Source organism: Hipposideros armiger, unplaced genomic scaffold (assembly GCF_001890085.2).
Source record: "Hipposideros armiger isolate ML-2016 unplaced genomic scaffold, ASM189008v1 scaffold_212, whole genome shotgun sequence".
NCBI lineage: Eukaryota > Metazoa > Chordata > Mammalia > Chiroptera > Hipposideridae > Hipposideros > Hipposideros armiger.
In genome coordinates, this window is record NW_017731562.1 from 1,320,463 (window position 1) to 1,333,256 (window position 12,794).

The 12,794-nt window shown below is 37.3% G+C and overlaps 1 protein-coding gene across 1 annotated transcript in view; it reads right to left on the minus strand.

Annotated features, from left to right (window-relative positions):
- PDE11A (phosphodiesterase 11A) overlaps positions 1–12,794 on the minus strand; it is a 398,336-nt gene that overhangs the window by 347,248 nt on the left and 38,294 nt on the right. The window contains exon 2 of the mRNA XM_019654011.1: positions 1,700–1,858. Within this exon, the coding sequence (XP_019509556.1) occupies positions 1,700–1,858 (159 nt within the window). The remainder of the gene's footprint in view (positions 1–1,699; positions 1,859–12,794) is intronic.

The following is a 12,794-nucleotide window of genomic DNA, read 5'->3' on the forward strand; positions in this document are numbered from 1 at the left end:
AATCAGAGATTATAATTAAATATATAATGGGATCCTATCAAATGAAAGAGGCAGAGTGAAGGCAGAACTACTATCTGTGTGTACACTAAATGTCTGGGAGATGTCATGGACGTGTAGTTGTTATGTTTGGAAAGGCACAAAGCTCAAATCCTCCTATCTAAACCCTTATAAGAGGCATATTATTATAGGACTCTGCCATCTTTGGTATAAAGTGCACAAGATAAGAAGTTTGCTTTATCTCTACATTCCATGGAAACATTTGCATAGTGAATGAGGTGGCCTACATTTTATGTGTTTCTAAACCCCTCACCTTCTCACCTGACTCTGTCTTATGAAGGCCTATGCTTTCTTCAGAGGTCAGATCAAATACCATCTCTTCTGAGAAACCTCTTCAGATTCTTCTGTTGAGACTAACCCTCATTTTCCTGGGCACCCATCATATTCCAGAACATCTTGTTACCAACCTTACCTTCTGCCTTGTGCAGCTCGAGGGTGACATAACATGCTTAGGATTTACATCTGTGATCCCTATAACCCCAACATACGTGCCTTGCACATTGTCGTTTGTTGAATTGGTAAGAAATTGTCTGAGGTCCTATCATGCTCGAAGGGTTGATAAACCTTTTTCGGGATTTGGGCTGTTTAAATTCGACTATAGAAACCACCTCAATAAAGGACTCTCTTCACTTGAAAATCTTGTTTCCTTATAATCATATTTTATGTTGGCCTTTTGTACCATATATTTGCACTAATTTACCTAATTTAATGCATTAAATTAGTAATTAGCACTGACAAATAGGAACCTCACATCCAGAAGGTAAAATTATAAAGTGCGTTTTTTAATCAAATAGGATTATGGTAGTCATCAAACTTAAACAAACTAATTTGAAATTTGCTTTTACCACAAATCTTATAAATATTCCACCAAATTCTATTTACTAGGAAGGGAAAAGCTTCAAAGCCAGAACTGAAGAGTCTCTCTTTTTTTGTTTTTGTTTTTTTTTGTTTTTTTAGCTGAGCCATCCTGCCACCTCAGCAGCAGCTCAGCGTGGGCCAGGCATTGAACTGCTGTTGCTCAGAGCTTGCATTCTTGAGTGAGCTCTTAACCTACTGAGCCACTCAGCTGGCCCAAGAGTCTCTCTTTTAACATGAGATGATGAATAAACTACTGGTGAAAGAACGTAACATTTCAGAGCAAAAAGTACATCACTTCTACCAACGTCAACTACTCCTCAGGGATAAAAACAATGTTCTGTCTATTAGTCATTTGGAATAACAGTTAAATAACATTCATGTTATTGAGATTTTTACATAATAACTGAGAGAACAATTCTTTGTTGTAGTTATGAAAACACAAGCGAAAGTGCTGAGCTTCTGAAATGCAGGCCATGTGTGGTGGTAGTGATCCTCAGTTAAAAGCTTATTATAAGAAGATAAAGACCAGGGACTAATAAGAATACTACTGAGGTTTGTAATGAAAAGCAAGCTAAGAAAAAGATAAAATTATTACTTTTAATTATACCATATTCTATGAAATATCAAAAACTTCCACCACATTTTGTATAACATGAGAATAAGCTCTTTGAGTCATGAATGGGCTAATCCAACAGCTATTCACATAATTCCTGTCCTTTTCAGGAAGAATAGCAATCAATGATCAAGAAGAAGAGTACAAATTACAAAAGGTATGAAATCTTACTTTTTCATCATCTTCAGTAAATGGCGCACCTTCAGGAATCTTATTTATAGCTTGGGCCACACCAATAATCTCTCCATCACTGCTTCGGATAGGCATGCACAATAGTGATTTTGTCTTGTATCCAGTCAGCTTGTCAATTTCATCATTGAATCTTCGATCCTAAAAATAAGACAGAGAGGGCATTAACTGTGTATGCATTGTCAGGGAGCAGAAGAGAGAAGTGTATTTCTATGTATGATACTTTATTCCTGGGAGATTTACTGCATGGATTTTTTTTTTTAAGATTTTATTGGGGGAATTGGGGAAGGCAACAGCGTTGGGGAATCAGGGAAAGGGAACAGAGAAGTTGCTGTCCTTTTGTTCTTCAGTCTAGTTGTGGAGGATGTCACTTCACTGGCCCATGTTGGTATTATCATTGCATTCTTCCCGGGTGAGGTAGTCAGTCGCTGGCCACTGGATGGCTGCTCACAGTGGTTCACGGCAGCTCTCAGGGCTGCCAGTCACTCATGCCAACTGCCAGCCATTCACGGTAGCACGGCAGCCCACTGCAGCAGAGGCTGCAGCCTACGCTATTGCCAGGACTCACAGCAGCCCAGCTCCAGGTCGAGCTGTTGTTGACCATCTTAGCTGTAGAGGGCGCAGCATCACTGGACCTCATGTGGGATCCAAACCTAGTCCTGATGCTCAGAGCTGGCATCCCAAGCCAACTCTTAACCAACGCACCACTCGGCCGGCCTTATCACATGGATTTTTAATGAAAATGACAGATTTGATTTCATGTTGAATTCATCAAAGGAAAATACATTAAAAAAAATCAGCACCACGGTTGTTAGCTATGGTAAATGAGGAGAGACGCTTTAAACCTAACTGTAATGACATAGCAAAATTGGGAAAGGGGCAGGTGTTTTTAATGGAGCTCTACACTATACTATTAACATATTAAAATATTTTTATCTCATACAGACAACTGGCTATGAAGAATTATATAAAAACACATAATAAACATATTATTGAGCACTATGAAAAAAATATGCAGAAAAGCACTCCTTTACTTCAGATCAAATGATCCTATAAAAAAAGAAAAGCAAAAAGAACCTACGAGCTCATAGTGATACTTTTAAAATACCCAACAGCAACAACAAACGTGTGGTGAGGAGGGAAGAGATAAAAGGCTTATTTATAGGATATAATCTAAAAATGTAGAAGGAATGATAAAATGATATCATATCTATTTGGGACGTACCAATATAATAATGGATACAAGCAAGGATCATCAATAGATGCTAATACCATTGGATGAAAGCTTATCGTTAAGCAGGATATTCACATAGTCTCAAAATGACACTCCAAAGATCCCTCATTAAATTCAAAGAGAAAAGATGTCTTTATCACAAAGAGATCTGGGGGACACTATCTTAAGCAAGTAATCAAACTACCATCATCATTAATGAGACAAAATAAGATCATGTGCTTCCTACTGTGCTGCAATGAAAAGGATACATCAGCAAGAAAATTAAGAAAATTAAGAAAAATGAAGATTATTGCTCATTCTATCAGAAACCTGGCCTGAACGCCTCAAAAAGGTCACTATCATGATAGACAATAAATAAATAAATAAATAAATAAATAAATAAATAAATAAATAAATAGAAATAAAATAAAGTCATGGGAGCTGTGCTGTTTTAAAGAAGACTTAAAAGGCTTGGGATCTAAATAAATGTGTGATCTTTCATTGGAAATTTTTGCACAATTTTTTGAGGGGACAAGTAGAGAAAGCTGAACATAAACTTTTTGAGGTAATACCAATCCATCAACATAAACGTTCTTGAGTGTGATAGTAGCATTGCAATTATGTAAGAGAATGTTCTTATTTTTAGAACATACTAGAGTATTTTGAGGAAAAATATCATAATACTTTTAACTTACTTTCAAATGGTAAGAAAGAGAGGAAGAGAAGGGAAGAGGAGAATGAGAGTGAGAGTGAGAGACTGAGGAAAGACTGTCTCCTAACGGTAAGGGACTAAAAATGTTCCAAGGAAGATGGTAAACTGGATCCAGGCTCAATGCTTCAAGGCAGGGACTAAAGTAAGGATTCTCCCAATGCCCTAGATCAGCGGTTCTCAACCTTCCTAATGCCGCGACCCCTTAATACAGTTCCTTGTGTTGCGGTGACCCCGAACCATAAAATTATTTTCGTTGCTACTCTATAACTGTAATTTTGCTACTGTTATGAATCATAATGTAAATATCTTTTTGTTTTCTGATGGTCTTAGGCGACCCCTGTGAAAGGGTCGTTCGACCCCCAAAGGGGTCGCGACCCACCGGCTGAGAACCGCTGATCTAGAGCCATGAATTTTATCTAAGGACCTAGGATAGCTGGCTGTGGACAAGCCTCAAGATGAAACACTCCTGGCCTTCTGACGAGGCCTGTGGTATCCCCAATATCACAAGGTCAGGAGAAAAAACTGAAAACCATTTGAATGTTGGTCAATAAAAAAATAAACAAATTATGATCTCTTGTTTTGATAGTATACTACACAATATAAATTAATAAACTAAAGCTACTTGTATTATAACGTGAACAAGTATCAAAACCCATGTTAAGTGAAACAAATAAGCTGTAATCTGACAACCTACATAAATGCCACCAATATTTAAAAACAATGCTCAATGTTATATATGGATTCAAATAATATAGCAAAGGAATAACACATGCATGGGAATAATGAATTCTAAACTTATGTAAGTGGTTACCTATGGGGAGGCAGGAAGGAAATTGCATCAAGGAGAGGTAGAGAGGAGGCTTGAACTCTACAAAGTTTTCCTTCTTTAAAATCAAAACAAAACTGTAAAACAAATATAGTACAATGTTAAGGTTTTATAAACTTTGGGCCGGCTGAGTGGCTCAGTTGGTTAAGAGCTCGCTCAAGAGTGTGAGCTCTGAGCAACAGCAGTTCGAGTCCTGGTCCCAGCTGAGCTGCCAACAGATGGCAGAATGGCTCAGCTAAAAAAAAATTTTATAAACTTTGATGATCTATTCTTGTCTAAATGTTTGAAACATTTTATAATAAAAATGTTTATGAAATTAAAAAAATAGAAGCTGATACAGGATTGAAATAGGGGAATCTAGTTAGGACATTTCCATGGTCCAAGTAAGGTGAGAAGGTGGTCTGGGTTAAGAGAAAGGCAACGGACGTAAGAAGTAGATGGTATGTTGGAAGTTGAGTCTACAGTACTTCCTGACAGATGATTGGTTGGGGATGGGGAACTAGATAGAGAGGAATGAATCTCAGCCTTTCATTTGAGAAACTGTATAGATAGAAGTGCCACGTACTGGAATGGGGAGATTGAGATGAAGGTCAAAGTCCACATACAAAGAAAGTAAAAAAATTAATAAATCAGTTTGTTAAACAAGGTGAATTGCATCCTGTGACCTAAATCAGTGGTTCTCCACCCTGGTTACATGTGAGAATTAACTGAGAAGTTTTCAAAACAATAGTGCCTGTGCGCCACCCCATCCCAAACTGAATCGGCCAATGTTAGGCATTGGCATTTTTTAAATGTGCTCATAAGTCATTGTCATATAAGAATAATTTTCCTAAATGTTAAAGATCTTAGTCACTAGTGAGATCGATAAAATTCATTGATAAGGAAAGCCTTACATTGGGGAAGATGAGGAGAGTGGTACGAATTCTGGTGGCCGCATATCAGTGGGTGGACCATGTAAGACTAGACTTGAAAATCCACTCTGGAGTATGCCTTGGCCTGTCTGCTCTTACCTTTGTGATCTCCGGATCACAAAGTCTGCATCTCCAGAGAAGGGACTAATCTACCAAAGTCCAATTCTGAGTAGACCAACCACCAAGACTGTGGGAGTATTCTTTGCCAAACTATCCAAAGCCACATGACAACAATAGAACAATTCAGCATGACCACAGGGCACAAAAATGTTATAAACATCTCTCACCCTCCCACCAGCCTGCCAACTCTCTACACCCACCTGACAAGCTTGTAACTCGAGGAGAAAAAATAATTATGTTGATATATGTGGTAAGTGCTAGTCTTGTAATTTAAAAATTGAGGCGATTTATTTTATTAAGTCTTAGTGGTTTTTTTCTTTAAAATAATGCTTCTTAAAACATGCTTTGTCCATGGCTTCATTACACTACTTATGGGATAATTCTCATAAATTAACTCAAAACTTGATATAATCCATCTAAGGAGAGGTCAGGAGAGCTGATACAATTGCACGCTTTCCTAATGTGTATTAATCTCTAGATTAATTTTCCAATTTTAAAAAATGAAGAAAGCTGAGCCCAAAATTGAGGTATAAATTAATTGTAGGAGGTGAAGAAAACTAGGGAAATAATTAGATGAAAGGACATATTAATCTGATGTTATAGAGGGAATGAAAGCTTAAAAACAGAAGATAGCAAAAAATAGATTTTGCTAGCCAAGCAATGGAGACAAATGAGTGTAATAGTGGGGAAACTTAAGGCATTGTGGAACACACAGCCAGGGGCCACATCTGGTCTAAGGTCAGAAAAAAAATCTCCCCAAGACAGTGAAAGGTTTAAGCTTATAGCCAAAGGATCAGTGTTCCAGGAAGAGGGAACAGTACCCAAAACTAGCAATAGAAAGGTGGTGAATTTGAGAAATTAAAAGAAGATGAAGAGGGCTGACCGAGTGGCTCAGTTGGTTAAGAGCTCGCTCAAGAGTTTGAGCTCTGAGCAACAGCGGTTCGAGTCCTGGCCCGAGCTGAGCAGCCGCTGAGCCACCAACAGGTGGCAGGATGGCTCAGCTAAAAAAAAAAAAAAAGAAGATGAAGATGGCTCTCAAGGGAAGTTAGAGATGTGACAGAAAAGACCAGCTGGAAGCTGATGAAGGGCACCTAATGACCAGGTTTAGAATTGCAAATTCATTGTAGAGAAGGGGGTGGGGGGTGGTTCACCAGAGGGTTTTAAGAAGATGAGTGGTAGTAATATGACTGATTCTTCATTTTAGAAAAACCACTCTGGCTTATGTGTAAAGATATGGTTGGGAGCAAAAGATCCAGGTGAGAGATAAACTCTCTCTGGACTGAGATGGTGGTTAGTGGTGGTAGGGGTGATGGAAAATGGGCTGAGTTAAAAGATATTTAGGAGGCAGAATCAATAGGGCTTGCTGATTAATTTGATGAAAGTTTCTTAAAGTTAGAGAAGTAACAAATGACTCCATATAATTTGGTGCAGGTACTTGGATGAGTGGTGGAGTGATCACTGAGTGAGGAGCATAGGGAGGGACAGATTCTGACTAGGGAATATAAGTTCTGTGTGGGCGTTTTGAGGTTTAGTTGAGTGTGGGCCATCCATATGGTGGTACTGCCCCCAAAGTAGTTTGAGATATATAAAGAAATATTATACACACACACACACACACACACACACACACACACACACACACACACAAAATCTGACAATTAAGTTCATGAACTCATCCTAGGAAAAGTGCTACATATCTCATTGCTGAATATCCCTACAGTCACCTTTGAAGTACTCCCTTTGGGAAGCTATGCACTGACACCAGCACCTAGTCCACCCTTCAAAGCAATTTTGGAACTCTTTTCTGGAATGGCCATCAGACTTGTCATCATATTACCCTTGATGTCCTGAATATCATCAAAATGTCTTCCTTTCAATATTTTCTTTATCTTTGGGTAAAGAAAGAAGTCATTGGGAGGGCAGATCTGGTGAGTAGGAAGGGTGTTCAAATACAGTTATTTGTTTCCTGGCTAAATACTCCCTCACAGACAGTGCCGTGTGAGCTGGTACATTCTCGTAATGCAAGAGCCATGAATTGTTGGCGAAATGTTCAGGCCATTTTCGTCTAACTTTTTCACACAGCCTTTTCAGCACTTCTAAATAGAAAACTTGGTTAACTGTATGTCCAATTGGTACAAATTCATAATGAATAATCCCTCTGATATTAAAAAAGATTGGCAACATCATTGCAACAAGTTTGCGAACTTAATTGTCAGATCTCGTGTGTTTGTGTATGTGGTTTTTTTGTTTGTTTTTTTTTAGGAAAATAACTTGAAATGCAAAGTAGAGACAGTTTTGGTAAGTATGAGGAATTTTACTCAATAACTTTCAACCTGAGGTCTTCAGGAGTTTACCACACACCAGCAGTGCTTCATAGAAGGCCAGGTAAGGAGAAAACAGGACCAATAAGAAGGTAGAAACATTGAGCCTATTTATTGCTGAAAATAGAAACTTGAATAGGAAACTGTTAACAAATGCCTCTAGGCTTACAATGAAATAGCACATGGAGAATGATGTCCAATTTTCATTCATCTCTCTTAAGACAAAAGAACAAGAAATGATCTACAACAGGAGAGATTTCTAATAAAATAAGGGCTTCTTTATTAAGGTTGTTAAAATCTGGAACAGTTTCTTATGATTGTGGTAGACTCCTCTTGCTTCGAGCATTTTTCTGTCATAATATTTTCCTATCTCAGATATTTTAAGTATAAGTGCTCTTGAGAAGTGCAGGGATCTTCTCAGTACCTTTTGCGCAGACCTATTTTTTGCATGAGCCACTAGCTATGATGTTTAATATTTAAAAAGACAAAGTAATAAGACCAAGCACAATTTTTACTTTTCAGCAATGGAACTTTGCCTGCTGCATAGAGAGCAGTAATTGCATACATTTCTGACCCAGCAATTTGCACTTGTAGCCTCTCCTGCAAGTTCCTGAGTTAAATGTGATGCCACAGAGCACACCCAGAAAATGGGTCTCCCCACACACACACAAGGTTCATTAACTTTGTAGAAAGAACCAATTTCAGCAGTGCTTTCAGGTCTTGAGAAAAGGGCTATGTTTACTGCACTCAACAGTCCCAGGCAACTTCAAAGGGATATATTTTAGAAGCACATAAGAAGCCTCAATGCAAAAGGGAATCTATACTTTCTTCTTTCCACTTTCTCAGAGAAGCCTCTCCAAGGCAGGAGCCAGAGCCACAGATCTCATCCAGGACAAGATTCATAGCAAGGATGGGTTACATAAGCTCTCTTTTATCCCCTCTGTATTTTTTTTATAAATAGGGAACGCTTCACGAATTTGTGTGTCATGCTTGTGCTGGGGCCATGCCAATCTTCTCTGAATTGTTCCAATTTGAGTATATATGTTGCCAAAGCCAGCACTATCTCCTCTGCATTTAAGGTTTCTCTTCCCAACATTTTATAGATAGTAAAATTTTCCAGTACTCACAATTAAGCCAAGAATTCATCTTGAGCAGCATTTAACCTATAAGAGTGATTGTTTTAACCACAATCTCAACTCTATCTTGGGTCCTTCATAGCTGAGATGATTAAGCTCTTCAAGTCTGAGAATGTCCTCATGATAGTAATTATGTTTTTAGACCATACAGACAAGGAAACATGCAAATGCAAAGAGCCCCTATTAATTCCATGAAATGTTTAATGAGTTTTTGTCTGAGTTATTGTGTCCACAAGTTACAGAGGAAAGGTGATACAAGATATGTGTGTATATATGGTACTTCTTTCCTCTACAGACAGTTAGGTATTCATATGCATAAACAGTGGTTGCCAACCATTGCTAACACTGGAATCATTCAGGGAGCTTCAGGTAACTACTGATGCCCTAGCCCAGGGGTCAGCAAACTGTGGCTCACGAGCCACATGCGGCTATTTGGGCACATACATGTGGCTCTGAAGTAAAATTGAAAATGAAATAAAACTATCATAGTTTCATGTATAATATTACTTTCAATTTTCCTTATTTGTAAAAATATATTTATGGCTCTCAAATAATTTTATTTTAATTTAATTTTTTAAAAATTAGTTTCAGGTGTACAACACAGTGCAATAGTTGCACTTTTTACCCCTCAAAGTGACAACTCCCCTCCCCCAATCTGCCACCCCACTTCCCCCCTCATATCATACATATCTATTACAATTCCCTTGACTCCACTCCCACACTATACTCCACATCCCGTGACAATATATATATATTCACTTATAGTTGACATACAATATTATACAACATCAGCTTCAGGTGTACAGTGCAGTGATCAAGCCTCTACCCCATCCATGAAGTGGTCTCCCTAACAAGACATGTGATGACCATCTGACATCCTAGGGACACGATTGGCTCTTCCAGGGGTCGGCAAACTTTTGAGATGAACATACCCAAAGAGCTGCATGTGGCTCACAAACCGCAGTTTGCTGACCCCTGGGCTAGCCAATTAAATCATAATTGGTAGAAGGAGGGGCTGTGTGGAGATCTGACTTTTGGCTGTTGGTCAGAGTTAAGAACCACTGAATTAGAGAACACTTAATAAATCCAAGGCCTCTAAGGGCTTGAGGGAAACAGATTTTAAACCACTACTTTAGAGCTTTAATGACAAGTTTGTTTGTTAGCTTTCATTCTGTTTTGTTTTCCATGCACTTTCACCAAATGCTTAATGTACTGGGCCTACATGCCTTCCCCAGCACCCTACTAGCCACCCCCACCCCCTGCAAAGGAAGATTTGGAGACCAAATTCAATCCCACATTTCATCTACATCCTCTTTCAAATGCCTTATGGAGTTGCAATGTTGAGAGGCTAATGGAAATATAAAATATGAGTAAACCACTGAAACTTGAACTGAGAGATTGTCAAACTGTTTGAGGCTTAAAAGAAAATTGCTCTCATTGGTACATCAATTAGTAACACCCATTTAGTTCCAATTCATGAAAGCATCTCCTTACATTTATGGTTTATCATAAACATCACTTATTTTTCAGAAAATGCTTGCAAGGCTAAGCTCTAAATTTTTTGATTAGCCTTTAATGATTTGAAATGTACCATTCTGCTTTTCACCATACAAAGAAGGACAACTAATTGTTCTGAATTGATGGAAGCCTTGAGATTACATTGCATAAAAACAAAGACATGGCATTTGGTAAATAGATAGCTAATGCTTTGGGCCTCTTAATTTAATACTTGCTGAGGAAAAGTACAAAATTATTATTGTTGTTCTTAATATGTATTTGCAGAATGTCATTGCTCTAGATTAAACCAAAATCTTGTCTCTCTGAATTCTTTCAGAAAAAACTTGTAGAGTTTTGCATAGCACAAAATATTACAAAAAAATATGTTTTTGAAACTTCACTCTTTTATGGACCTGAAGTATGGTAGGCGGTAGAGCAATTTGTTAATACATACAGGTCAGCTCTATCTGGCAAATGTTTAATAGGCGCACATTCATTTAAGTCTTCCAAACTAAATTAGCGGTTAACAGACACCATAGAAGAATTTAATATGAGGTTTCAAAACAGCTGTTGTTATTAACAAGTTGCTTGGGTGATTATTCATCCTTTAGTTGTGTTGCTAAAGTAAACCTGGTTTGCTGAACTTATTTGTTTGTTCTTCCTTTCTTAGTTGACACTTTTCTTTGGTCCTGTCTTATTGTTGGCATCATTACTATTATTATTTATCCTTCTTAGGATAAATACATCTCAAGGCAAAAAGACACAGGAAAATGGAAGAACCACAGCACAGTTGAAACCAAAGTTGCAGGTGAGGTGGTACAAAAGAAAATGATGAATTTTTAAACTTCTTGAATAGATAACACATATCTATTACAGATATATAATAAGAGTGCCGATATATTGTCAGTAGAGTTAAAATGCAACTCCATGTTCTAAAAGCTTTTCTGTGTGAAGTTAAAATGTCTGAGAAAAGACCAGTACATGAAGAAGGAGCTATGGGAAGAGCCAGTGAGCCAGAGGCACCTTTCTTCCATCACAGTGGAGCCATCTAAAAGCTGCAATCAGTCAGGAAAGCACATATGGACAAGGGAGGGTAAGCATGGAGTGTGGTTCAGATGCCAAACAGACAGGAACCAGGAAATACAGAGAAAGCTAAGGTCAAGACAGTAATGCATAGGAAGTCAAGTCTGGGTCAGGAGGATGGATGTAGCAGTGACACTCTAGAGACTTGGTCTCATCCATTTGTTAAAACCTAACAAGGACTTGCCAAAGGTGAGGGGGGTTGGGGAGCTGGCTGAAAAAGGTGAAGGGATTAAGAAATACAAATTGGTAGTTATGAAATAGTCATGGGGATGTAAAGTACAGCATAGAAAATATAGTCAATAATGTTGCAACAAATATGTATAGTGCCAGGTGGGTACTAGACTAATCGGGGGGAATCACTGTATAAATTAAATAAATGTCTAACCACTATGCTATATACCTGAAACTAGTATAAAATAATATTGAATATTAACTGTAACTGGAAAAAAAAATCTAAAAAAGCTTAACAAGATCCACCACCTCAAACAGAAAGCCTTTTATACTCTTTTCACTGTGGCCAATTGTGACAACCTGAGAAGTGGCCCCAAAATGTAACTGATTTGTAGGCAGCTATATCAATCAGGTCCTGACCTTTCCCACATTATGGCAAATATCTAGAAATCATCATTTCTAGTTTCATAGTAAATATATCAAACCTTAATTACATATTGTATTTAGGTTTTATTGTTATATATGGAAGTTACTATTTCTCTTCAACAAAGTTTAATGTTAAAAAATAACTTTAAAGTTTTCTTTAAAGGGTTCTAAAAGTTCTAAAACACTTGAAAGCACATTTTAAAATGAAATTTGTTTTTAAAAATATTTGAAATGATTTTTGCTTGTGAGAACATTATGATAAAAATGGAGTGGCTACCTGATATTTAAATAGACCTCAAAGCTACAGTAATTAAAACAATAAGATGTTATTCTAAAAATAGAAAAATTGATGCAAGAGAATAGGAAATTATATATATATGTATATGTATTTTTGTGGATGTGAATAAATGTATTTAGTTAATCATAAAAATAGCATTTCAAATCAGAAATTATGGATTATTCAATTAGTTTCATATTTGGAAAAATAAGATTCTTGTCTCACATTATACATCAAAATTAATTTCAAGTGGAATAAGGAGTTAAATATATTAATCTCTTGATGAATCGCAAGAGTAGAATAGAACATTTGCTCAAACCCTGCCAAGGTACATTTGTTATTTTAACATGAAATATTAGGAGAAAAAAAGTTTGAACATTAATT